The sequence below is a fragment of the Danio rerio genome, chromosome 10 (genome assembly GCF_049306965.1).
Source record: "Danio rerio strain Tuebingen ecotype United States chromosome 10, GRCz12tu, whole genome shotgun sequence".
NCBI lineage: Eukaryota > Metazoa > Chordata > Actinopteri > Cypriniformes > Danionidae > Danio > Danio rerio.
Window position 1 is genome coordinate 39,972,731 of NC_133185.1, and position 26,136 is coordinate 39,998,866.

Genomic DNA, 26,136 nt, shown 5'->3' on the forward strand with positions numbered 1-26,136 from the left:
AAGATAGGTTTTTATTTATTTGTTTATTATTCTGGAAACATGCTCCACAGATGTCAGAAAGAATGTTTATGTTAACAGTAGGCTACAAATTACAACTTCAATTTGATATCAAGACAAGCAATGTTATAATTTTGAGATTAGGGAATTATGAGATCATACAATACTAAAATCCAACACAGATAGATAAATTGGTAACTGTTTGTAATTAAGGGGTCCTTAAGTGAGCCAGAGGAGCGATTTTGCTTTTCTTGTTAGCTGAATTAAAGCAGATATTTGGTATCATCTCAACCCCTGGACTCAAAGTATACAGTTATAATTGCTGTGTAAATGCATTTAAGCCCCGTATAATGACTTCTGAGCCTCCTCTGCAGTGTACTACAGTGTTTATCGAGCGTCTGATAGCTCTCTGAAAGAAACTAGAGCCGTGTTTAAATCTCTCACAGGGTGAAATGAATCGATATGATTTATTTAGCTTATATGTTGTATAAACAGAAACTTTCTACCTGAAATCTGTTATTTACCTGAGGTTTCTGAGGGGACGGTTAATCCTGATATTTTTGTTTGTGAGGGAATCAAGTCAGCTTAAAATGGTGCCGTTGTCGACTTTGATGTGTTGCTGTTGTTTTGGCAGGTTGATATTTTTAATCTAATACAATTTCGTTCATTTTAGGGGTGCTCGAATCAGCGACCGAATTCTTGCTGTGAGACGAACATGCTAGCCACTGCGCCACCGTGTAGCCTATTTAAAGTATTATTTTATTAAACAAAATAATAACAAAAATAAAATAAAAATAGCAATGAATTTATAAATAAATAACAATAAAGGAATAGTTTACCCAAAAATTAGCATGTAAACATATGTATGCAAATAAGCGCATTTAATAGCTTGTCTATAAATATCTTATTTTAATGTAACATTTAAAATTGTAATAAAATAAGTATTTGCATTTCTTAGCCAAGGCAGTGTAGATAAATAATTCTTGCCGTTCATCTGATTTATTTAAATCGCTATATTTTATAAAATAGATCACAATTTTACCCCAATATTAATACCCAAAACCTACCCCTCACAGTGATGTTAAAATATTAATTATCGTAGTCACAAAATTTAAATACGCAGCTGTATCCCTTCTAGACATTACCCTCTACTGTTGTAGTAGTCTTCGCAGCTGTATCCCCTCTAGACATTACCCTGTAACCGCCGCGTGGAGCCTCTAGATGGCGCAGCGTCCAGCCGACAGTCTCTCTGCAGCGGCCATAACTGTTTTGTTTTTGTCCTCATGACAGCAGCCTTTTATTCCTCCGTTTAGAGATTATGTTCACCAGGCTTCGGACATTTAAAATGCGATTTTATGATGACCAACACACAAAATTAATTTTGTAATAAATTATTCAGAGGCGAATTCTCAAAAAGGGCTAGTTCCTACGGATAAGACAGGTGAGGGATTCGGCTTTTGAAAATGAGTAATAACCTTCATCTGAGTTTAGTAAACACCGGTAAAGAGCACAGCCAAACCCCCGGGCCCGCAGACAGCAGCACCACCCCGTCCGACCTCGAGAATTTTCCGTACGACGCCGAAGATCCGGGCGAGGAGAGCGGCCCGGAGGAGCCGAGGGACGGAACGGTCAGCCCGGAGGAACTCAACGACGACGACACCTCTGGGGAGAGCGAGAACCTACCCAAAACCTGCACCTATGACGGCTGCACGGAGACCACGACACAGGTGGCCAAAGCCAGGAAACCCTGGATGTGCAAAAAACACCGAAATAAAATGTACAAGGACAAGTATAAGAAGAAGAAGAGCGACCAGGCCATGTCTTCTGGAAAGCTGGAGGTATCCACTGAAATATTTTTAAAGGGATAGTTCACCTACAAAAATAATTTTACACACTATTTACACACCCTCAAGTGATTCCACAACGCTTTTTATACTGTTGAAAGACGATATTTTGAAAAATGTTAACCTGTGACCATTTACTTTCATAGTAGGAAAAACAAATGCAGTGGAAGTCTATTGTTACAGGTTTCAAAATAACTTATTTCATGTTTTTTGTCTTATTTGACAAAATGTATAATAATATACAAACAAGTTCAATAAGCAAGAAAGAAACAAACTAAAAAATGTTTTAAACAAATGGAGGGTGAATAAATGAATTTTATCAGATACAAATAAATTTCATTTTTGGGTGAACCATCCCTTTAATCTTAAACGAATGAACTTGAGGTTTTATCATGACTGACTGATATAGACTGTTTTAATCAGTGTTTTCTGTGCGTTTTTCTTTAGGAGGGCTCGGAAGAGCGGCCTGTCTCTGTGACCAAGCAGAGGCTCGGCTCTATGGGTGACAGACCCGCCAGACCCTCACTCATAGAGCAGGTGCTCAACCAGAAGAGACTAGTAAGGCCATGAAAACGCTTTTATTCATTAATGCATCATGTGCAGAGGTGTGTGTGTGTGTGTGTGTGTGTGTGTGAGAGAGAGTATTAGAGCAATAAATGAAAATAAACAAATCCAACACAAGTACTAATAAGAGTCCATAATGTTAAAATTGGACTATGAATATTCAAACACATTCATTTACTTATTTCTTTATAGTGAACAATATATATATATATATATATATATATATATATATATATATATATATATATATATATATATATAGTTAAAATCAGAATTATTAGCCTCCCTGTTTATTTTTCCCCAATTTCTATTTAACAGAAATTTATTAAATTTATTTCTAATCATGATAGTTTTAATAACTCATCTCTAATAACTGATTTATTTTATCTTTGCCATGATGACAATAGATTATATTTTGACTAGATATTTTTCAAGACACTTCTATACAGCTTAGTGATATTTAAAGGCTTAACTAGGTTAACTAGGCAGGTTAGAGTAATTAGGCAAGTCATTGTGTTATGATGGTTTGTTCTGCAGATTATGAAACAAAATATAGCTTAAAGGGGCTAATAATATTGTCCTTAAAATGGCTGTTAAAAAGTTAAAAACTGCCTTTATTCTAGCAGAAATAAAACAAACAAGACTTTCCTTGAACATTTCCTTGCTCAGTTAAAAATTATTTGGGAAATATAAAAAATAATAAAAAGAAACTCAAAAGGGGGATAATAATTGTGACTTAATATTGTATAAAAAAATTGACCAAGTTGTATTTTCCTTCTTTTAGTAGTAGATGTTAAATAATAGTTTTGCATAATTTCTGTGACATGTCATTAATATTAATATGAACATTTTAGTGAACTGAATTTTTTCTCTAAAAGGATCATGAAAAATATATGACAACATACATTTTATTCATAAAACTAATACATGTATAAAAATGTATATTTCATGTATTGTAATTGTTTAGAAATGTAAATCAGATTATTTATTAAAATTATAAATATTTTAAGAATATTCTTTTTAAAAAGTATAGTAACTATGTAGCTGAATAGGTGAATTAGATATTTTCCTCTTAGCTGACAACATTAATATAATTTTAAATACTCAGATTTATCTGTCTGTCTGCCTATGCTATATTGCTTTTATATTCTTTTAAACCAAGTTTTGCATATTTGAATGCATTACAGATGTCCTTAATATTTCTCAAACTCAACTTATGAACTCTTAGCAAAGTGACTTACCAGCAGCTGATGTTGTGTTGTTTTTGCTTTTCAGTCTCTGCTGAGGAGTCCAGAAGTCATCAGTTTCCTCCAGCTGCAGCAGCGTTTACTGACCACGCAGAACCGCTCTCAAACACAGCACAACTTCTGAACACTGAAGCTGACCAACATTTCATACAGTCCCTTTTTAACATTTTTTGTGAATACTGCATATTGATGCTGTCAGCATGGGGTACCTGCAGTGGTCCTGAATGCAGTGGAGACTATCAGCAAAACTGCAGGATCTCATCCGTGAAGAGCTTTCATATCATGAAACAAATCAGCAGCTAAATCTACTGTACAATTCTGTTCGTCCACATGAGGTCAGTTAGGATTTTTAATGAACACTAGAGAACATTCATCAATTCAATGATCTTAATGTATTCTATGATAGTGTTACTGATCAAATCTCTTTGAGATTTTTTTTAACTTGCCCATCCACATCTTGTTAATTGTAAAGCAGAAAAAAACAGCCTATGTTGTGTTCAGTCTGCTTTATTATTATTTTTAAGTCTGCTAAAGCAATCAAATGCATTTTTACAGATCCTCTGATATTTATGAATGACAGTTTTTAGCTTGAAAAGCGAGTAGACATCTCAACTTTTGTTTGTTTTTAATATTATATTTGTGTTCAGGTCAAAAATCAAAAAGGCACAAATAAAAAGGAGGCATTTGTTTTGTATTACAAAAACAAGACAGCTAAGTTTAAACGTTATAGACGGCATATGGCAAATAAAACACTGTCAGAACAAGTACCTGCCTACTAGCACATTTCTTTGGCTTCCTATTAGATCTCAGCTATTACATACTGTCAAGTAGTAGTGTTTTTTATGTAGCCATTTAAAACAATGCAACACTTATCTAATAACACGACTGCTTAGTTAACAGCATGATATTGTACGTATTTTCAGGCTGATCCTATAACGGTACCATAAACATCCACTAAAGACATATATTTTCACAAGAGAGTGAGAGAGAGTGCTATGTGTCTTGCGTGGCTATGAAGTCTATTGGAGAATTGTCTCCTGTATTGTATTAGGACACCGAGGAAATGGGGTTGTGTGGGGAGCCCATTTGGGTCAGAACTTTGTCCAGCCACTGCAGGGGCCCGTGCAGGTGGATTTCTATCCAGCAGGGGGTGCTGGTGACGTCCTGACGGTGGTACTCGGCTCCCCAGCCCTGAGAAAGGAAAAGATTCATGTATCAATACATAGATTAATAATAATTAGGGCTGTCAAATGATTTAAAAAATGAACGTGATTAATCACACTATTTTTGTAATTAATCATGATTAATCACAAAATGCGCATTTATTACAGAAATAAGAACACAGGCATGTAAGTGCCAATTGAATTTCAAAACAATCAATCAATGCCAATAACAAACAAAAATGCTTTCCATGTTGGATTCTAAATTGACTACAAATACAAACACACACAAACAGACAACGCGCGCAGTGCCGGTAAGCGAGAGGGATCCCTTCAGATTCATCAACAAGCATGATCGCGTTCATCAAATTTGCTTAAGTGTTCTAAACTATGGCTGTATTTCACAAGCAAATATTCCAATACACTAACTACAAGCAGACGCTTAACAAAAAGGGGGAAAACATGTCAAACTTAATGAAACATTTGAGGGCTCATGGACGCAGATGTCTTTGACAGCTTGCAAAATTCATCTGCCACTTTCATTCACATGGACACCAATACTCAGCTTTGATGATTAGGATGATACTGATTAAGAGTCGACCATGCTGGCAGTGATTTTTGATTGCCTCAAAGAATCACGTCTTGAAATGTGGAGGTTTTTCTTTCCGTTCTCCATGCGGTATTAAATTCCATTAAAACATCCTGCTGTTAGAGTGAACTGCTGTTAAAGTCTAAATATTAAAAAATGAAACGCCTGAAATTGCATAAAACTCTGGAGGAAACGCAGGATAGCCTGCTGATGTGACATTGATTTATACTGAAACTTTCCTTCTAAAAGCGTGTCCTTGGTCTTATCCATATTTCTTTGCACGTTAAACACACGCAGGACCAGAGCAAGCTGAACATGTGCTCACACCGTTTTATTCGTATTGAAGGCCGAGGACCGTGAGGGAGGCGGTGGGTGTAGCGGATGAATGTGTGGACCGGGGGGTTCGCTCCCTATTCTGCTGCTCAAGGCGGCTGCCTAGGTCAGTGGTTCCCAACCTTTTTCTTTGGGGCCCCCCCCATGAACATATACAAACATTGGAGCCCCCCCACCATATAAATACACACGCACGCACATACATATGTACTGTGTGTGTGTGTGTGTGTGTGTGTGTGTGTATATATATATATATATATATATATATATATATATATATATATATATATATATATATATATATATATATATATATATATGTGTGTGTGTGTGTGTGTGTTTGTGTAATATTAATATATAGTAATATGTATAGAAAATATTAATTAATCAGTTTTAACTTGTCTTGGCCTTCAACAAAACCAAAATTTAGGTAGGCTTTGTCATACTGTCTAATCTTTTTCTTCGCCTCTGAAGAATCACTGCATTTACGTTTGTCTGCCATTTTTGTTTTGGTTTAAATATTTTGAAACCAATTTAAGGTCAATATTATTAGCCCCCTTAAGCAATATATATTTTTGATTGTCTGCAGAATAAACTACCGTTATAATGACTTGCCTAATTACTCTAATTAAGCCTTTGAACTGCACTTTAATCTGAATGCTTGTATTTTGAAAAATATCTAGTAAAATATTATGTGCTGTCATTATAGCAAAGACAAAAAGAAATCAGTAATTAGAAATGAGATATCAAAACTATCATGTTCAAAAATAAGTTAATAAAATATTCTTTCCATGAAACAGAACTTGGGCAGGAAAAGGTTTGCTAATATTCAAGAGGGCTAATAATTCTGACTTCAACTGTATACATACAGTTATTTTCCACCCTGCAAAGGAAAGAGAAATAAATACAATAGAATAAAAATATAAAACAAACTGTGCTTTAAGCATCTTCACTGTAAGAAAAACACTTTAGCTACAGCAGTCCTTCAGTCAAGAGCAGCGAGGGTTTTCTCGTTGTGTTTGTTTAATAATGATAAAAACAGGCGGCAGAAGGATTATAGCGCACTAGTCTCTTTAATGGTTTCTCTTTCACGTCTTTTGATCCTCAACTCGTTTGTTTATAACACAAATGAGGGTTAATGTACATAATCACTAAACACCGCGTTTTGACACCTGTTTGACCATTAAAGCGCTCACGTTAAGATGACTTTAGATGTCTGCGCTCCTCTGCTCGTCTCAGTGTGTGAATGAGAGTGAATGCTGACCCGCCGCATGCTTCTGACTGCGTGATCGTGCTGCACACACACATAAGCTCTTTCGCGCTTTTAAGAGCCATTTAAGAGCGTGTACAACTGGAACGTGGCAAAATATGATGCAATAATCATTTATCTCGATTAATGCTTTTTTATAATCGTTTAAAACCGAAATATAAATCGGATATTCGATTAATTGCAAAGCCCTTTATAATAGTGGAGCATTTTTATGCCTTTTTCTACCTCAATACTTATCCTCTCCCGCGCCCCCCCTGTGAACTCTGGCGCCCCCCTTAGGGGGGCGCGGACCCCAGGTTGGGAACCACTGGCCTAGGTCACCTCTATGGACGTGTCAGCCCTAAACACGTCGGCCACAAAAAAAAAAAAAACTTGGACTGGGTTATTTGCGTTATTTTTGTTTTTACGCGTTAAAGGTTTTAAATTAATTACGTGCGTTAACGTGCTAATTTTGACAACCCTAATAATAATTGAAGTACATGATTAGAAAGCAAATATGTTTTTGATTCCCTTGCAGCACCAAAGAGAACTTAACAGTTGGGTTTCTAAAGTGAAACTCTTTTTTTATATATATCGTTTTCTTCATGAGGAAATACATTTTTAGCAATAAAGATAATCAGTTACATATACTTTTTGCTGAACCCATTTATTTACATTCATTAAATTTAATTGCATTTTTTTGTTTTGTTTCGAGGTTCTGCAGGTTGCAATGTCCCGAATTTTGCTTGCCAATCTTAAGCCAATTGTAATAGTTTGTTTTGGTTAATTTGGAATTTCCCCGGGGGACCACAGCAAGAACTCCGACTTTTGACTCCAAATTTTGAGCTTTTGTCAGCTAATTTCATCTTCCAAATTTAAAATCATTTTTGGGGCGGGATCAAAATCAGTGACATAGTGCTCATCTGCCTGTCCAGCAATGACGTGTCGGCTTCTCATTATTATCCATAGACTGAGTTTTCTTTGAGAAGAGACTGCTTCTTAATTATTCATGAGCACATGCTTTACGAAGACAGACCTGCCAAGCTGTAAAACTGCGGCCACATACGGCACACTGTATTTAGCCATTCATGAAGGGTTCTATGCAGTGGTATAGCGGGGGTCCCGCATCATGGGAGGCCGTTGTGGTCACATTCCTAAAGGAAAGACTATTGGTTCAATTATTTTTAGTGAATCAAATGCATCCAGTGTAACCAGTGTCCAATTCTTTACTGAATCATAAATCTTAATAAATCTTATCGGTAAATATAAAGTATTCAGCACAACCAGGTTAGTCCCAAATTATTATTTTTTTACTCAAAGCGACCAGCACAAACAGTTTATACCGGTTAGTTACTGAGTAATATTCTGATTCCTGAGTGAATCCCTCTTATGAGCCAGTTCTTTTAAATGAATCAAAAGTAGTGTGAGTAACCAATGTAGATTTATTTACAAATAAATTGACTCTAATGATTCAGTTCTTTGATAAATCAAAAGCAAAATGAATTTAATCTCATGAGCCTGTTTTTGAAAATACATTTTGAGGCAAAAAACATTGCTATATTGTTCAAAGTGAGTGTTCACAAAACGTTCAATGCTGTTCACACTATAAAGCTTTGTACCTTGACGAAACTCATCCTGATGGTGCACATCTTGGTGAGTTCATACACCACTTCAAAGCCGTGGTTTACCGACTGTGAGAGCAGCTGGGCAAACAGCTGGTTGTTGAAGATCTTCAGGCTGCATCCACTCGGGATCTTGCAGACGGTGGTGGGGTGAAAACCGTGCTGATAGTTACAGTTCCGACTCTGAACGAAAATACTGGAGTCACTCAGACACTCTGCGTACACCTCTCCTCCCACATAATACAAGTGCACACCTGCAGGAGAAAGAGAATCGGTCAATTTCAAGGGATAGTTCACTCAAATAATTTAAATCCTTTAGGAGTTAATTGTTTTCCGTTGAACACAACAGAAGATATTTTAAAGTATGCTAAAAACCTGTCACCATTGAATTCTATAATAGGAAAAACAAATACTATGGAAGTCAATGGTTACAGGTTTCCAACATTTTTCAGAATACAAATGCACACCTGCAGAAAGAGTCTGACAATTTAAAGGGATAGTCCACTCAAAAAATGCAAATCTACACACACTCAACTGGTTCCAAACCTTTATGAGTTTATCTTTTTTTCTGTTGAAGACAAAAGTTTACGTATAATTAAACAGTCATGCTTTTAGGTTAATTAAGCTTAAGATAATAAAAATTTAAAGGGATAGTTCAGTCAAAAATGAATATTTACATTAATTACCATTATGAGTTCTCTTTTTTTGTTAAACATAAATGAAGGTTTTTTCAAGAAAAGCTGGAAACTAGAACAAACAAATACTATGGAGGTCAGTATGGTTACCCATTTGCAACCTTCTGTGTTCAACAGAAGAAAGAAACTTAAACAGGTTTGTGACAAAATAAAAGGTTTGCAGATTGAAGGGCATCTGCTGTGTAAATCATATGCTGGAATAGTTGGCGGTTCATTATGCTGTGGCGACGCCTGATGAATAAGGGACTAAGCCGAAAGAAGATAAATGAATGAATGAAAGACAAATCCTATAGAAGTAAATGGTTACAAGTTTCCAACATTCTTCAAAATATCTTCATTTGTGTTCAACAGAAGAAATAAAACTGTAACAGGTTGGTTTTGAACAAGAACGGGGAGTAAATGATGACAAAGTATTCAGTTTACAGCTTTCTGTAACATCAATTTATAGGGTGACAAAACATCATGGCCAAAACGTCCTTATTGGTATTTTACAGGTTCATAAAAATAAAAAAAATCTGGATTAATTTTAGTTTTCTGTTTAATTTAGAAAAAAATTAATAGGACACCTAAAAATTAACATTTAGTTAAATATGTGTTAAATTAAATCATTAAATAGTTTTATTTTTTATTTGCTTTTAGATTCATTAAGATTAATTTAAAGGGATAGTAAAATGAATATTTATATTTATTGCCTTTATAGAGTTCTTCCTTTTGTTGAACATAAATTAAGGTATTCTGAAGAAAATATGGGAACTATGCTACAAACAACCCGTTTTCAACATTTTTTAACATATCTACTTCTGTGTTCAATAGAAAAAAGAAACTCAAACAAATGAAAGGTCAGAAAATGATGACAGAATTTTGGGTTTTGGGTGAACTATCCCTTTTTATAATTAAATTGAAGTCCCGTCAAATTAAAAATAGCAAAATAAAGAATCAAAAAAATCAAAATAGAAAACAATTATTTGGGGGGAAAACTCATTTCATATATCCCAAGAACATAAAAACTGATCCAGTGGTTTTCCACAAATGTGTTTACTACAACCACAAAGTCTTCACATATCACCACCTTTGAACTTGGCAAATCCCAGATATCATTATCCACAAAGCAAGCATTCATCATGTGTTATCACATGCCAAGTGGAAACCTTCATAATCTCCATTCTCCTGAAGCATCCTGATCTGGCTTATGTCGTTTTCCTTGGCTTTCTTCCCACCAGGATATCTCACAAAGTAGACAGAGCTCAAAGTGTGTGTGTGTGTGTGTGTGTGTGTGTGTGTGTGTGTGTCTCCTATGGCAACACTTAATGTCTTTCCAACACTGGCACAGCAGCGCTCATCCAGTGCCCTGAGAAAAGGCAACATTTGGACAGCGTGGACTCGATCTGTCTCTCTGAAGTGCAGTGTTGACTGTTCTGGCACCATAAAAACAAGTGCTGGTTTTGGGGTTTTGTTATTACTTTCTTTAGAAATCGGATCATGTGATGAAAGACAGCTTGGTCTTCTCAAGGCATTTGTGTATTTATTCCTTGTGTGGACCTAAAATTCAGTGTACACCGTTTGTCCCTCACAAAACCTATAAAAGAGGGGTGCCCAAACTTTTCCTTATGAAGGGCCAAAAACCAGATTTGATTGAGGGTGGTGGGGTGAGTGTAAATGTAACAAACTGTATTATATTAAAGTTGGCATGTTTATTTCCTAATTTATTAATATTTAAAAATAAATAGAAAAATACTTTAATCATAATAATAATTATACATATGAAATTTATACAGTTGAAGTCAGAATTATTAGCCCCCCTTAGTATTTTTTCTTCTGGAGAAAGTCTGATTTGTTTTATTTTGGCTGGAATAAAAGCAGTTATTAATTTTTAAAACTCCATTTTATGGACAAATTATTAGCCCCTTTAAGCTATATTTTTTCTGGACTGTCTACAGAGCAAACCATCATATTACAATGACTTACCTAGTTACCCTAACCTGCCTATTTAACCTATTTAACCTAGTTAAGTTTTTAAATGTCACTTTCAGCTGTATAGAAGTGTCTTGAAAAATATCTAGTCAAATATTATTTACTGTCCTCATGACAAAGATAAAATAAATCAGTTATTAGAGATGAATTATTAAATCTATTATGTTCAGAAATGTGTTGAAGAAATCTTCTCTCCATTAAACAAAAAATTAAGGAAAAAATAAACAAGGGGTCTTATAATTCAGGGGGGCTAATAATTCTGACTTCAACTATATATATATATATATATATATATATATATATATATATATATATAGATACTTTTTTTTTTTTTTTACATTTTATATTAATTTTTACTATTAAACCATAAACAATCCCATGTACAACACAAAGCCTTTGTCTTGATTTGTTCACATTTGTATTGTCCTTTATCTGTCAAGTTACAGTATTTACATTTTTTGAAAAATCAAAATCCTTCACAATATTTATTCATTCATTTATTTTTATTTCTCTTTATTCATCAGGGGTCACCGGAGTAGAATGAACCGCCAGCTTATCCAGCATATGTTTTACACAGCGGATGCCCTTCCAGCTGCAAATCCTTAGACTGTGGGGGAAACCGGAGCACCCGGGGGAAAACCACACCAACACGGGGAGAACATGCAAACTCCACACAGAAATGCAGACTGACCCAGCCAGGACTCAAACCAGCAACCTTCTTGCTGTAAGGCGACAGTGCTAACCACTGAGCCACCGTGTCGTCCTGATAATATTTAATTAAAACATTTAATTTCAGTTTGCTTTGTTGTAGCTCAACAATTAAAGGGTAAATTAGGAATGACGATCTATGCTGAAGGCATTCGTCACAAACTTTACCATTGCTCTTCCACCTTTTAGATAGGATGTCAGGCCAAATCAAAAGTTTGGCCCATGGGCGCTAGTTTTGCCATCTCTGCTCTAAAATAAAGCAGCTAAAATTTATTTCAATTCTCAAATCTATTTCTCAAATCTATCAACAAACTTATTTCTTACTGCACCACTAAGAAAATACTGGAAGGGCATCCACTGTGTAAAACACATGCTGGATAAGTTGGTGGTTCATTCCACAGTGGCGACCCTTGATGAATAAAGGAACTAAGCCGAAAGAAAATGAATAAATGAATGATTGAATGAATGAACTCTGGGGGAAAAAAAAGACCAACCTTTTCCTATGTGTCTGCGCGTGTGCTCGATGGTGGAGTTGCGGTTGACGTTGGACAGCAGGCCGAGACAGAAGCGGTTCTTGTTGTTTGATGGATCTGTGAAACCGTCCACTAAGATGCTTCGGGCAGAGGCGTGAAATGTCTCACCAACCCTGTTGTTGAGTTCATAATACGCCACCGAACACCAATATTCTGGTTCTTCATAACACACTGGCCTCAAGTCTGGAGAAAGACAGCATTTACAGTTGAAGTCAGAATTACAAGCCCTCCTGTGATTTTTCTTTTTCAAATATTTCCCAAATGATGTTTAACAGAGCAAGGATTTATTCACAGTATTTCCAATAGGGTTTTTTCTCCTGGAGAAAGTCTTGTTTGTTTTATTTCGACATGAATAAAAGACGTTTTTCATATTTTAAGTTCTGTTGTATGATGATTTGCCTAATTTATCTAACTTGCCTAATAAACCTAGTTAAGTCTATAAATAAATCAGTTATTAGAAAAGAGTTATCAAACTATTATGTTTAGAAATGTGTTATACAGAACTACAGGAAAACAAAAATATTCAGGAGGGCTAATAATTCTGACTTAAACCAGAACACTAATACATTATACAGTTAAATTCATATTAATGATTTATTTTAACAAAAAAGTAATAATGTAATAAAAAGTAATACAATTTATAAACGTACATTTTTAAAATTTAATTAAATATATTTTGTTGGTTACACACAAACAATATATACCAATTTATATACAGTTTGACTAGGCAAGGCAAGTCTATTTATATAGCACATTTCATACACAATGGTAATTCAAAGTGCTTCACATAAACAAGAATAAAAGAAATGAGAAAGTAAAAATGATTAAAACAATTAAAAATGATTAAAAACAGGTTTTAAAGGAACAAAGGCAAAAAAGACATGTAATACAATAGTATAATCGGTCACACTTTACAATAAGGTTCATTAGTTAATGTTAATTAATGCATTTATTAACATGAACAAACAATGAACAATACATCTACTACTGTATTTGTTCATGTTAGTTAATGTTAGTTAATGAAAATACTGTAGTTCATTGTTAGTTCATGTTAACTCATGGTGCATTAACTAATGTTAACAAGCATGATTTTGGATGTCAATAATGCATTAGTAATTGTTCAATTATGATTAATAAATGCTGTACATGTGTTGTTCATGATTAGTAAATGCATTAACTAATAAACCTTATTGTAAAGTGTTACCGTATAATCTGTGGGATGTAGCACAGTACTCATTCAGTAAAGGCACAGCTAAACAGATGTGTTTTCAGTCTCGATTTGAATGTGCCTAATTAACTAAAGTTTTAAATGTGTTGATATGAATGTACCTAACCAACTAATTTAACTAAATATATAAAAAAATAAAAAGTCATTACATTATACTCAAATCATTTGTGTTACAGTATTATTGTTTTGTTTTTTTTACATTTTGATTTGATAATGTGGAGGGAAAAAATTATAACGCTTAACAATCCGACACGTAGTTAACATTATTTAATGTATTTACTAACATAAACAATACATTTATTACAGTATTCATTTATCTCTGTTAACAGTTTTTAAATGAAAATAAAGTTTGGATAATAAATCAAGAAAATAAAGATGGATTTTAATAATGCATAAATGTTAAACAATTACTAATAAATAACACAAGTGTTACACTTGTATCCTTCATTGATTGTTCATGTTAGTAAATACATTAACTACATATCCTTTATTGTAAAGTGTGACCAAAAACATTATTTACTTGGTCATTTACATTTTAATTTGATTACTGTAACTAAAATTAGGTTTCATAAAACTAAACTAAAACTTTAAATTAAGTGAATATTAACTAAGAAACATTCATAATAGCTCATTTATAGCCATTTTTAACATTCTTCAATGAGATGCAATAACAAAGTGGTGACCTAGTGTTGATTTTGGGCTGGCTTTGCACAGCTTTATTGATAATGCAGTGTGAGTGTGTTTAGTCTGGACTGTCACCTCTTTGTGGAGCCGTCAGGATGAGTTTATTCTCTGAAGACTCTGCGGGCTTCACGTCTTCAGACGGACTGCTCTCCATCATACTGTACGGTGGAGGAGGCGTCTCAGCTGTACAATCAAAACATCACTGCTGAACCATCAACAAGATGGAAAGTATAGAATTCAACATCACTGAAAATAATAGTACCCACTATAGAGACTGGTGATAACTTATCATTTGACACATATGAAACTATTGCCGTGGTGACACTGTGGCTCAGTGGTTAGCACTGTCGCCTCACAGCAAGAAGGTCAGTTGGCATTTCTGTGTGGAGTTTGCATGTTCTCACCGTGTTGGTGTGGGTTTTCTCTGGGTGCTCCGGTTTCCCCCACAGTCCAAACACATGCACTATGGGTGAATTGAATAAACTAAGTTGGCCGTAGTGTATGTGTGTAAATGAGTGTGTATGGGTGTTTCCCAGTGCTGGGTTGCAGCTGGAAGGGCATCCGCTGTGTAAAACATATGCTGGATAAATTTGTGGTTCATTCCGCTGTGGTGACCTCTGATGAATAAAGGGCTTAAGCCAAAGGAAAATGAATTAAACTATTGCCAGGGCCAGATTTAACCAACTAAGCAAGGTAAGCGGCTGCTTGGGGTCCCAATAAATACCTAGAACGGGGGTGCCCAAACTTTTTTTCTTATGAAGGGCCAAAAACCTAACTTGATTGAGGGTGGTGGCCTAAAAGTAAATATACCAAACTATTAAAGTAAAGTTGGCATGGTAAATTTCAAGTTTATCTATATATAAAAACAAATAGAGTCTGTCGAGTGACAGTACATATCACAAATCTGATTCATTCACAGCACTGAGTTGAATAATTCAATTCCAGTTTGCGTTTTAAGCTCGATAATTAAACTAAGAAAAGGTTATGAACAATTAGAGATGATGATTTCTGTTAAAGGCATTTGCCCCAACCTTCCCCATTATTCTCCCTCTCTTTTCAGATGAGATGGTGGGCCAAATCAAAGGTTACCAAGGTAACCTTCATGCTGTGCAAACACAAACCAAGTTTTTTTTTTACAAATTTAAATGGATCAAGCATAAAATAATTCAGTTTTATGAAAAAAATCATTAAAATATTAAGTAAAGATAATTGTCCACGAAGAGATTTAGTCAATTTCATACAGTAAATATATTAAAACTCAACTTTTGATTAGTAATATATTGCTAAGAACTTAATTTGAACAACTTTAAAGGCGATTTTCTAAACATTTTTTTAAACCCTCAAATCAGCTTTATCTCTGTCACACATATCCGCCACAACCATACATTAGAGAGAAACATATATATTTAGCTTTCAGATTATATATAAATCTCCCTTTTTGACTGGTTTTGTGGTCCAGGGTCACACTTGCATAGTTATGCTGTTGTTCATTCATTCATTTTCTTGTCGGCTTATTCCCTTTATTAATCCGGGTTCACCACAGCGGAATGAACTGCCAACTTATCCAGCAAGTTTTTACGCAGCGGATGCCCCTCCAGCCGCAACCCATCTCTGGGAAACATCCACACATATACACACACACTCATACACTATGGACAATTTAGCCTACACAATTCACCTGTACCGCATGTCTTTGGACTGTGGGGGAAACCGGAGCACCCGGAGGAAACCCACGCGAACGCAGGGAGAACATGCAAACTCCACACAGAAACGCCAACTGAGCCGAGGATCGAACCAGCGACCTTTTTGCTGTGAGGCGAACGTGCTATCCACTGCGCCACTGCGTCGCCCCAATTATGCTGTTGTATAGTCATATAATCAGTGGCCTAAAATAGACAATCATCACTTACTGCAGTCATATCTGTGACAATATATCACAAAACAAAAAATGATTAATTGTGTCAGGCCTAAAAATGTCTAATCTGTGTTGTACCTGTGATCTGGTAAGGGCTGCCGGGCTCAGTGGCGCTGCTGGGAGAGTTTGGGAAGCTGTGCGCAGCGGGAGATGGGTTTAAAGAGCTGGAGGGAGATGAAGAGAAGGAGCTGCAGGGCATCGCAGGGAAGGAGTCGGGGAAAGTGGCATTTTGGGGCATCAGAGGCTCGTTGTGGAGGGAAGCATTTCTGAACTTGGCCAGCAGGCTGTGCTGAGGGTTGAACTCACTGTGACGGGGCACTAGCACCGGCGGTAGAACTGATTGAAGAAGAAAATAAGTGTTAATAAACAATAAATAAATATACACTCTAAACACAAGTAAAAAATCTGAATTTGTGACAGTATCAAACAGAGCTACCATCTATAAATCCAAAATCTTCAGGGGTAATTAATGTGTTGTGCTCTTTGGATAAGGCATTCAAAGAAATAAACAATGAAATCATAAGTCCAAGGCACTCGAAAAGAAAGTAAAGAAACTATTTAAAAGCCTTTATTAAAGGTGCAGTAGGTGATCTGCCACAATGCTAAACGGTTAGCCGAATATCTTAGACACAGTCCCTCCCCTGCCGTCCAAAGCCACGACTCTTGAAACACGAGCGCATGCACCTCAAAGATGACAGATAACCTCTCTCACGTGCTGTCCTATAGCAACTGCTTAGTGGTTGGCCGGCGGCCTGCAAGAATTACACTTACTACTTAGCCATACTTGCATGCTATTTCAGACCCAATGTTGAAAGTAGTATGGTAAACAATATAGGGAGCACGTCACAGGTTGAATATAAAACCAATTTCGCCTCTGTAAAGCAGGCTAGGCAGAATAACGCTATTCGCTGATGTTTTGTCGTTAAACTAAATAAAAATCTACATTATCGATACTGTAAAAGGCCCTTGTGAAATTGAAAATCATCACATCAGTCATTCGCCGGAAGATTTTAGTGGCTGAACAACAACACAATCTACATCAGCTTAGTCTGACTAAAATAGTTAAGGCATAACATTACGTGTCTAAAAGAAATACTTCAGCCATGGTGTCATCCTTTCTCGTGCAAAAGTAACTCCAATATTGATTCGGGAGTTTAAAAAGTTTTGAAGACAATCACCTACTGCACCTTTAACATTATTTAAAAAACAGCACTACTTAATACAGAAAATAATAGATCCAAGATAATAATCAATTTAACAGTCAATATTAATTTACTAATGGATGAGAGAAAAAATAAATAAATAAATAAATAATAATAATAAAATAATAATAAGAGTAAAACTATCATCTACTTGCTGAAACTGCTGGTTATTAGGGTAAAAAATTAACTAATATTTTGTCACCAGACTTTTTATAGTTGATTGATTACATTGATAAGATTGCATTGATTAATGACTTATTAACATCATTATTATACTTATCATTATAATTAATATACTTTACAGGTTAATATTAAAAATAAAATTGGAATAAAAAACAAAACTGGAATGTGTTAATTAAAAAAATAATAATAATAAATCACGAGTAACACATTAAATAATGTTTTTTTTGTACTGTCTGAAATGAAATAAAAGTCAAAGTAAATTTAGAAATTACTTCTTTTTTTATTTGCGCTTTCCATACTGTTCCACATTTTCTTATTTGGGGCTTTTTTTTAAATATTAAAACTGTTTAAAATTATTATTACTAATAAATACTTAACAGGTTAAAATTATAATAATTGTTTATTTACTGGTTTAATTTTTGAACTTTGAATAAAATAATAATAATTCGAATTACTGAATATTTAACAGTTCAAAATGATCATAGTGCTATCTCTTCACTGATTAAAAATTCTAATTAATATATTATCTGTTCATTATAATTATAATTACTTTAAAGGATTATAAAAAACATGAATAACTGAAATGACATTAGATGTCCTTCAGCTGGTTATTCTGTGTTTTCATTATAAAATAATGCATAAAAGCTGGTATCAATTCTGGTTTATATCAAATGTATAATTTCAAACTACACTACTGCTATAAAATTAAAATAATACAAATATATGTAACAATAAAATGACTTATTTTTATAAAGAAAAACAAATTATGATTATTTAAAAAAAATGTTTTCCAGTTCAGCAGTATTATAGTGATGTTTATTGCAGTATTTTCTTTTCATTTTTATTATTATTATTGTCATTATTCTGAAATAAGTTACAGTTCAGTATTTTTTGTAGATATATTTCTTTTTTGATTACATTTTTATCAACATTTATAATATTATTATTATATTTAAGTAATAATAATTCTTGTTGTTACTAATATTATTATATGGTTTTTATCATATATATCATTATTATATATAGTAAAATTAGTAACAGCGCTATTTCTTATTTTTAATATTAACAACAACAACAACAACAACAAAAATAATATAAAAATGATCATTAATAAATGTATTTGCTATTCAATTTGGTCTTAATAAATTAATTTATATGCAGTTTCATTGCTGGTAAAAGTAACTAAATAAATAAATAATAACCAATATTGCCTAGACATTGGCAGGTGTGACAAACCCCCCTGTTCACAGATAGGCAGACAGACACTAATGCATCGAGCTATAATCAATAAGCAGGAGAAAAACAAGAGAAAGTGGTCTGTGTATTGATCTGCACCTGGCGTCTCGACGCGGCGGTAATGATATGGGTTGATGCAGATCTCCTTCTGCTTGGATCCGAATGGAAACTCGCAGCAGTCGAGCGCTTTGAGCTCATGGTGGGACTGAAGGTCGGGCCAGCGCCACACTCTACAGTAAATAACATGAGGCAAACCTTTCCGATGAGACACCTGGAGCCTTCCGTCTAGAGAGCGAGGGATGGTCACGCATTTACTGGGCTGACCTGGACAGCTAAGAGCCTTTTCCAGTTCCTCCATCGCTCCTTTCTTCTTCTTCAGCTTCTTCACGAGGGAATCGACAGCCTTTTCGGCCCACTTTTCCTCCTCGTCTCCTTGCTTCCAGCCGAGCAGACGCTTCACAGCCGGACTGGTGAAGGAGAAGAGCGATGTGATGGAGGTAGAGGAGTGCATCGTGAAACGGGTTGATTTTAAATCACTTATGTGCAGGAGATTCGGGTTGTTTCTTGTAGACAATGATGTAGGATAAACGCCCTGACAGAGATGATTTCTTCAGGTGGTTGATGGTGATTATCTGGTAAAAAAAATAAAAAGATGCACGTCAGAGAACGTTTTATTTTATAAATAATTTGTGTTGTATTATAGTAATTATAGTATTAACTATTAGATAATGAGAGCTGGAAGAAAATATGGAAAAAATATGCACGACTGACATGGAAAAGTGTATTTACAAATTATTTATATATTTATACATATACACTTGAAGTCAGAATTATTAGACCCCCCCTGAATTATGAGCCCCCCTGTTTATTTTTCCCCCAACTACTGTTTTACAGATAGATTTTTTTCAACACATTTCTAAACATAATAGTTTTATTAATTATTTCTAATAACCGATTTATTTGTTTTTTTTTCCATAATGACAGCAAATAATATTTGACTAGATATTTTTAAGACACTTCTATACAGCTTAAAGTGACATTTAAAGGCTTAACTAGGTTAATTAGGTTAACTAGGCAGGTTAGGGTAATTAGGCAAGAAAAAATAGCTTAAAGGGGCTAATAATTTTGTCCCTAAAATGGTGTTTAAAAAATTGAAAACTGCTTTTATTCTAGTAGAAATAAAACAAAAAAGACTTTCTCTAGAAGAAACAAATATTATCAGACATATGTAAACATTTCCTTGCTCTGTTCAACATCATTTGGGAAATATTTAAAAAAGGAAAAAAAAAATCTAAGAATTAAAGAGGGGCTATTAATTCTGACGTATATAGGGCGTGGCAGTGGCGCAGTAGGTAGTGCTGTGCCTCACACCAAGAAGGTCGCTGGTTTGAGCCTCGGCTCAGTTGGCGTTTCTGTGTGGAGTTTGCATGTTCTCCCTGCCTTCGCGTGGGTTTCCTCCGGGTGCTCCGGTTTCCCCCACAGTCCAAAGACATGCGGTAGAGGTGAATTGGGTAGGCTAAAATGTCCATAGTGTATGAGTGTGTGTGTGAATGTGTGTGTGGATGTTTCCCAGAGATGGGTTGCGGCTGGAAGGGCATCCGCTGCGTAAAAACTTGTTGGATAAGTTGGCTGTTCATTCCGTTGTGGCGACCCTGGATTAATAAAGGGACTAAGCCGACAAGAAAATGAATGAATATATATATATATATATATTCATTCATTTTCTTGTGTGTGTGTATATATATATATATATATATATATATATATATATATATATATATATATACATATATATATATATATATATATTTATATACATATATATATATATATATATATATATATACATATATATATATATATATATATATATATATATATATACATATATACATATATACATATATACATATATACATATATATATATATATATATATATATATATATACATATATATAAATATATATACATATACATACATACATACATACATACATACATACATACATACATATATATATATACATACATATATACATATATGTATATATATATATATATAATTAAAAATGTTAATTTTAAAAATATAAATTGGTGATTATATTTTTCAAATATTAATAAGAACATAAATTTATACAAACTGAAATAGAAATAAATAGAAGAATCTTAAGTCTTTTAATTGAAATAATTGTTGTTATTATTATATCATTTTAGAGATTAATAAATATCATGATAAATAATTTTAAATATAAAATTAACTAAATTATTATTTTTAAATAAAATATTTTAAGTAAATGCAGTTTGCATTTGAGTAAATGTATTTTTTTAAATATAATTAAAATAATATTTTATTTATTTTAACAGAATTTCAAATAACAATTATGTCTTTAGTAAATCATAAATTTATATATTTAACATAAACAAAAAATAATGTTTTACTATCATGAAAAAATGACAAAGAACTTTTTAAAAACTGAGCAAAATAAATGTATTATATTTATACATTATATGCATAACAAACATAATAATATATTATAATATAATAAAGGTAAAATTATATTTTATTAGGTAAATATGGTGTACATTTTTGAAAGATTCACTCTTTAGAGTAGGGGTGCCAAAACTTTTTCTTATGAGGGGCCAAAAACCAAACTTGACCAAGGGCTGTGGGCCGAAAGTAAATATACCAAACTGTTACATTAAATATTGCATGAGTGCTATTCTAATGTATTACTAGTATTTGAAAATAACCACAAAATATTGCTTTAAATTATATGAACTAATGCAGTATGTAGTAAACAATCCCATACCACAACGGAGTTCAATGTTGAATACATAAGCTGCACCTGCTTTTGCTTTGATTTGCTCGCCGATGTCTTGTGTATTGCCCTCTATCAGTTAAGCATCAGTATTTACATTTTTAAAGATCAGGTTCATATGCAAAACAAAACTAACAAAAGGTTACATTATATTCGAAATGACAATTTCTGTCAACCCCAACCACCTCCCCATCATTCTCCCTCACGTCTCAAATGGGACAAATCAAAGGTAATGGTATGGGCCAACTTTGACCTGCGGGCCCTAGATTGCACATCTCTGATATAGAGCACAACTAAACAAAAACAGCATTTATTTCCTCAGTGCAGACCTCTGAATAACTGCTGAGTTATTGTTGTCATCAACAGGTCTAAACAGTGTTTCTCATCATTGCCCATCTCACCTCTCCCTTTCCTGAACAAGCTTTTCTGATGCCGAAAACGATCTGCCAAAAATCAATGTCGTTTGAGCACTTGAAACCAGAGATGCTCGAGTCCATCTTTAACCCGAGCAGGCAAATAATACCTTCTGAAAACATTACTGCATGTGATACCAGAGGTGTTTACGCCCCTATAGCCGAATCAAATAATCATATGTGACCCTGGACCACAAAACCAGTCTGATGTTGCACGAGTATACTTGTAGGTGGGAATAGTAAAAACTTTACATTTTTATTTTATGCCAAAAATCAAATGACTATCAAGTACAGATCATGTTCCATGAAGACATTTTGTAAATATCCTACTGTAAATATATCACAACTTGTTTTTTGTTTAGGAATGTGCACAGCTGATTGATTTACATCCAATTTTGTGAACATTTATGAAGTTTAAACCCTCAGATTCAACATTTCCAAATTGCTGTTTCTCTGCTAAATATTGTTCTCTTAACAACCCATACATTAATGAAAATGTATTTATGCAGTTTTCATGTTATGTATAAATCTTAATTTCCAAAAACTGACCATTGACTGTTTTTGTGTTCCTTGCGGTCACCTGTATACGACTCATATCAGTGTATAAAAACACACTTGAGTTTTAACCACGGCTCAGGCAGATCATTGTAGGGTGAACAGCCCACATCTGCTGTTCTCAAAGGCAGTGTGTCCTTATGAAACTGGCGTCTGGAAGTCTGAGTGCTGAGATAGGCTTAATCACCTAAACTCCCCCGCAAACGCGCTTACACATCCTTTCCATCCACTGACCGGTGTTTTTTTTTTTTTCCTTTAAGAAAGGTTCAAATGTAATAGTTGGCAACACTAATCCAGGTGTACACAACTGTCACGAGTCTTTAGAGTGGATGAGCATCATTAAACAGAGAGGCATAATAAACAAACAAACAAAACAAAACATACAATTTACGTTTACGCTGCCTCCCGGTGCAATGACTTAAAATAAGTTAAGTAACGTCCGTTGTACTTCAAATAAGTAACGTTAAGTAACTTTATAAAATATCTTATAAATTATATCTAAACGAGTTTAAAGTAGGCTACATGTGTTTTGTCATCTTATCAAACTCTGGCATTTAAGTTTTAAGTACAAAACAACATTAATAGTGGTACATAAAACGCGTTTTATCCCTTACCTCAGCGTGCCGGGTCGAATAATAGCTCCGCGCCGCCGAGCGCTGGGTCCCGCGCCGACTGGAGGTGTTCAGCGGGCGCGTGTGTTTGGATGCAGCGGCGTCAGTCTGACTGGAGCCTCAGCGCCTGCGTGCTGGATTCATCCGCTGCTCCTGGATCTCTCCCAGGACGGCAGACAGACACACACACAAACACTGGGATCATCCCATTCAAAAGAGTAGCTCCTCTCAGAGAAACACAGGTCACACACTGTGGGCAGCGGTGTTTCACTTTTAATTTGATTTAAGGCGCGGACAGATGTTGTCCCTGTCACAGGAAGTGATGCGCCTTTTGGAAAAAGCTGCAAAGTGAAAGTGGTTAGATTTTCACGACATTGTTAGATTATACGTTCAAATGAAATATTCTTTGAAATTGAACACAATAGTGTTTGTTATTATTATTTTGTCTAAACTTACTTATGTGGTTGAAAACGCTCCAGCAGCGAAATGTTGGTAAGGTAACACAACTACATTTTGTGGCTGGATACTGGGGAGCGTATGGGGTGGGTGGAATACGTCCCAATCACTCAGCCAGTCCATTTAGAAACAGGTGATTAATAAATATGAACGTAAACTTTTAGATCTCATTCAGCTGTCCCCCACTTTTAAAATGTCCTCTAAACCTAGGTTTGAACTATTGAAATAATAAACAGAAAAACAACGAGACTAATTATTTGATTACATTTTAAAAGTAATAGTTCACCATAAAAAGTAAAAACTATTCACTATTTACTGTTTTTCTAAACTTTTGGCATTTTTTGGTCATACGCAAAAAAAAGATACTTTGAAGAATGTTGAAAACCTGTAACCATTGATTCCCATAGTAGGAAAAACAAATATGCTATGGAAATCAATGACTACAACATTCTGTGAAATATTTATTTTTCTTTTCAACAGAAGAAACTCAATCTAGTTTGGAACAAGTTGATGAATAAAGTGATCTTTTTTATTTTTTAGAGTGAACAATTCCTTTAAGACATCAACAAACTAACAAAACTGCACGCATGTTGTTAATTTTAATTAATTTAACGCTTAATATGGTACAAGAAAAAGTCGTTTTATTGTTATAACTTTACTTTTTTTACAGAACGTTATCTGGTTCCATTGTGATATTTTAGCACATATATAGCGCTTATTTAGTTTTATACACACACACACACACACACACACACACACACACACACACACACACACACACACACACACACACACACACACACACACACACACACACACACATATATATATATATATATATATATATATATATATATATATATATATATATATATATATATATATATATATATTAACACTCCCACATTTTTCAAATAGTTTCTTCTGTGGAACACGAAAGATATTTTGAAGAAAACAGCCATCGACGTCCGAAATGATCTTTTTTGGGGGCGACCTAACTTACCCCTTTAAAATACAAACGCAAAACTACTACGATCAATTTTTCAAATGACTTTGTCATGTTTGTTATTTATTAGACAAAAGGTCATAAATAGTGTGACGTTTAGTCAGTGAATCATCGGAGGAGGATGCTGAAGCGGAACAACATTAATCACGTGAGCGGCTTCCCACTAAAATTTTAGTAGTAAACTTCTGAGTTGTTTGTGAGCTTTTTGAAAACCTAAAGTGAAAATACTGTCTGACAGAATGAGAAGCTGTCTGAGCACTATATATTCTCGTATTCCTATATATTGTCAAAATTAGTATTTGTTTTGGATTCCATTGAGAGGCTCAAGCCTTATTAACTTATTAATAGGGAGCATCGACCTGTTTCAACATGGAACTGTGAAGCCTAATATTAAAATAGTTACATTCAATTAATCTCATAAATAGTTTAAAACAGCTATTTAGTGAAAATATATCTGTTGTATGCTTGCAGACTTTCGTGTAAATCATAAATTCGCATTGTTAACGCAAAACAGACGGGTTGCCAGATTGGCGGAGCGCCAAGCTGTTTATCGATAGCCCTATTTTTCCTCGCCCTCCTCTGCGCGGATGGATACACTTCGATTGTGTGCGTACAGTGACTTGTCCAGTTAATGACGCAAGCCAGGATGGCGACAGAGAGTCTAGAAGTTTGACATTTTCACAGTTTACAACAACTGCAGGGGAACGTAACAATACTCCCAATAATGACAGCTCGCATATTTAGAGCTCTCTTTGATCAAATAAGTCTGGCAGGGGGGAATCTGCCTTCAATAAAAGCACACCGCAAAACGATCCTGTTCAATCAAGGTGCACACAGGATTATGTACATTACTGACGAGGCTTTACGTTTACTGGGGACAATACAATACTTCAAAAGCAGCTTTTATCTTTTAATCTAAAAAAAATAAATGTCCCATGTGAAATATTGTAACATAACCTCTTTTGGAGTGCCTGACAGGAACAAATGCCTTCCTGGTGGAGAGAAAGGGAGGACAAACAGGATGGTCTCCCCAGGGTGCAGAGCAGACCATTGAGTAAACCACATTAAAATCCCCTGAATACATGCCAGACAGGGCGACATTTCAGTCAACTGTGTTTGTATGCGTGGGTGTTATAAAATGTATACTCACCGGCCACTTTATTAGGCACACCTGTCCAAACGTCAACGCAAAAATCTAATCAGCCAATCACATGGCAGCAACTCGATGCATTTAGGCATGTAGACATGGTCAAGACGATATGCTGCAGTTCAAACAGAGCATCAGAATGGGGAAGAATAAGAAAGGTGATTTAG

General features: G+C 34.6%; 2 protein-coding genes and 1 long non-coding RNA gene across 6 annotated transcripts in view; 1 reads left to right on the forward strand and 2 right to left on the reverse strand.

The window, feature by feature from the left end:
* LOC103911767 (uncharacterized) overlaps positions 1 to 3,785 on the reverse strand; it is a 39,616-nt gene extending 35,831 nt beyond the window's left edge. The window contains exon 1 of one of the 4 annotated variants that reach the window (XR_012386459.1): positions 522 to 1,658. This is a non-coding gene — a long non-coding RNA (uncharacterized lncRNA). Of the gene's footprint in view, positions 1 to 521; positions 1,659 to 3,646 lie in introns of those variants that run through there. The other 3 variants (XR_012386457.1, XR_012386458.1, XR_012386460.1) reach the window with 3 other exon arrangements.
* Positions 1,258 to 4,416, forward strand: rfxap (regulatory factor X-associated protein). The gene is made up of 3 exons (NM_001326367.1): positions 1,258 to 1,835; positions 2,289 to 2,399; positions 3,681 to 4,416. Exons 1-3 carry the CDS (start codon positions 1,461 to 1,463, stop codon positions 3,774 to 3,776), a joined length of 582 nt encoding a protein of 193 aa, NP_001313296.1. The 5' UTR covers positions 1,258 to 1,460; the 3' UTR covers positions 3,777 to 4,416.
* smad9 (SMAD family member 9) lies at positions 4,263 to 23,701 on the reverse strand. The gene is made up of 7 exons (NM_001328499.1): positions 23,364 to 23,701; positions 19,060 to 19,592; positions 16,418 to 16,675; positions 14,500 to 14,607; positions 12,474 to 12,695; positions 8,603 to 8,859; positions 4,263 to 4,843 (listed from the first exon to the last, which is right to left on the reverse strand). The coding sequence occupies exons 2-7, from the start codon at positions 19,469 to 19,471 to the stop codon at positions 4,700 to 4,702; spliced, it is 1,401 nt and encodes a 466-aa protein (NP_001315428.1). The 5' UTR covers positions 19,472 to 19,592; positions 23,364 to 23,701; the 3' UTR covers positions 4,263 to 4,699.
* Between the last annotated feature and the right edge of the window lie 2,435 nt (positions 23,702 to 26,136).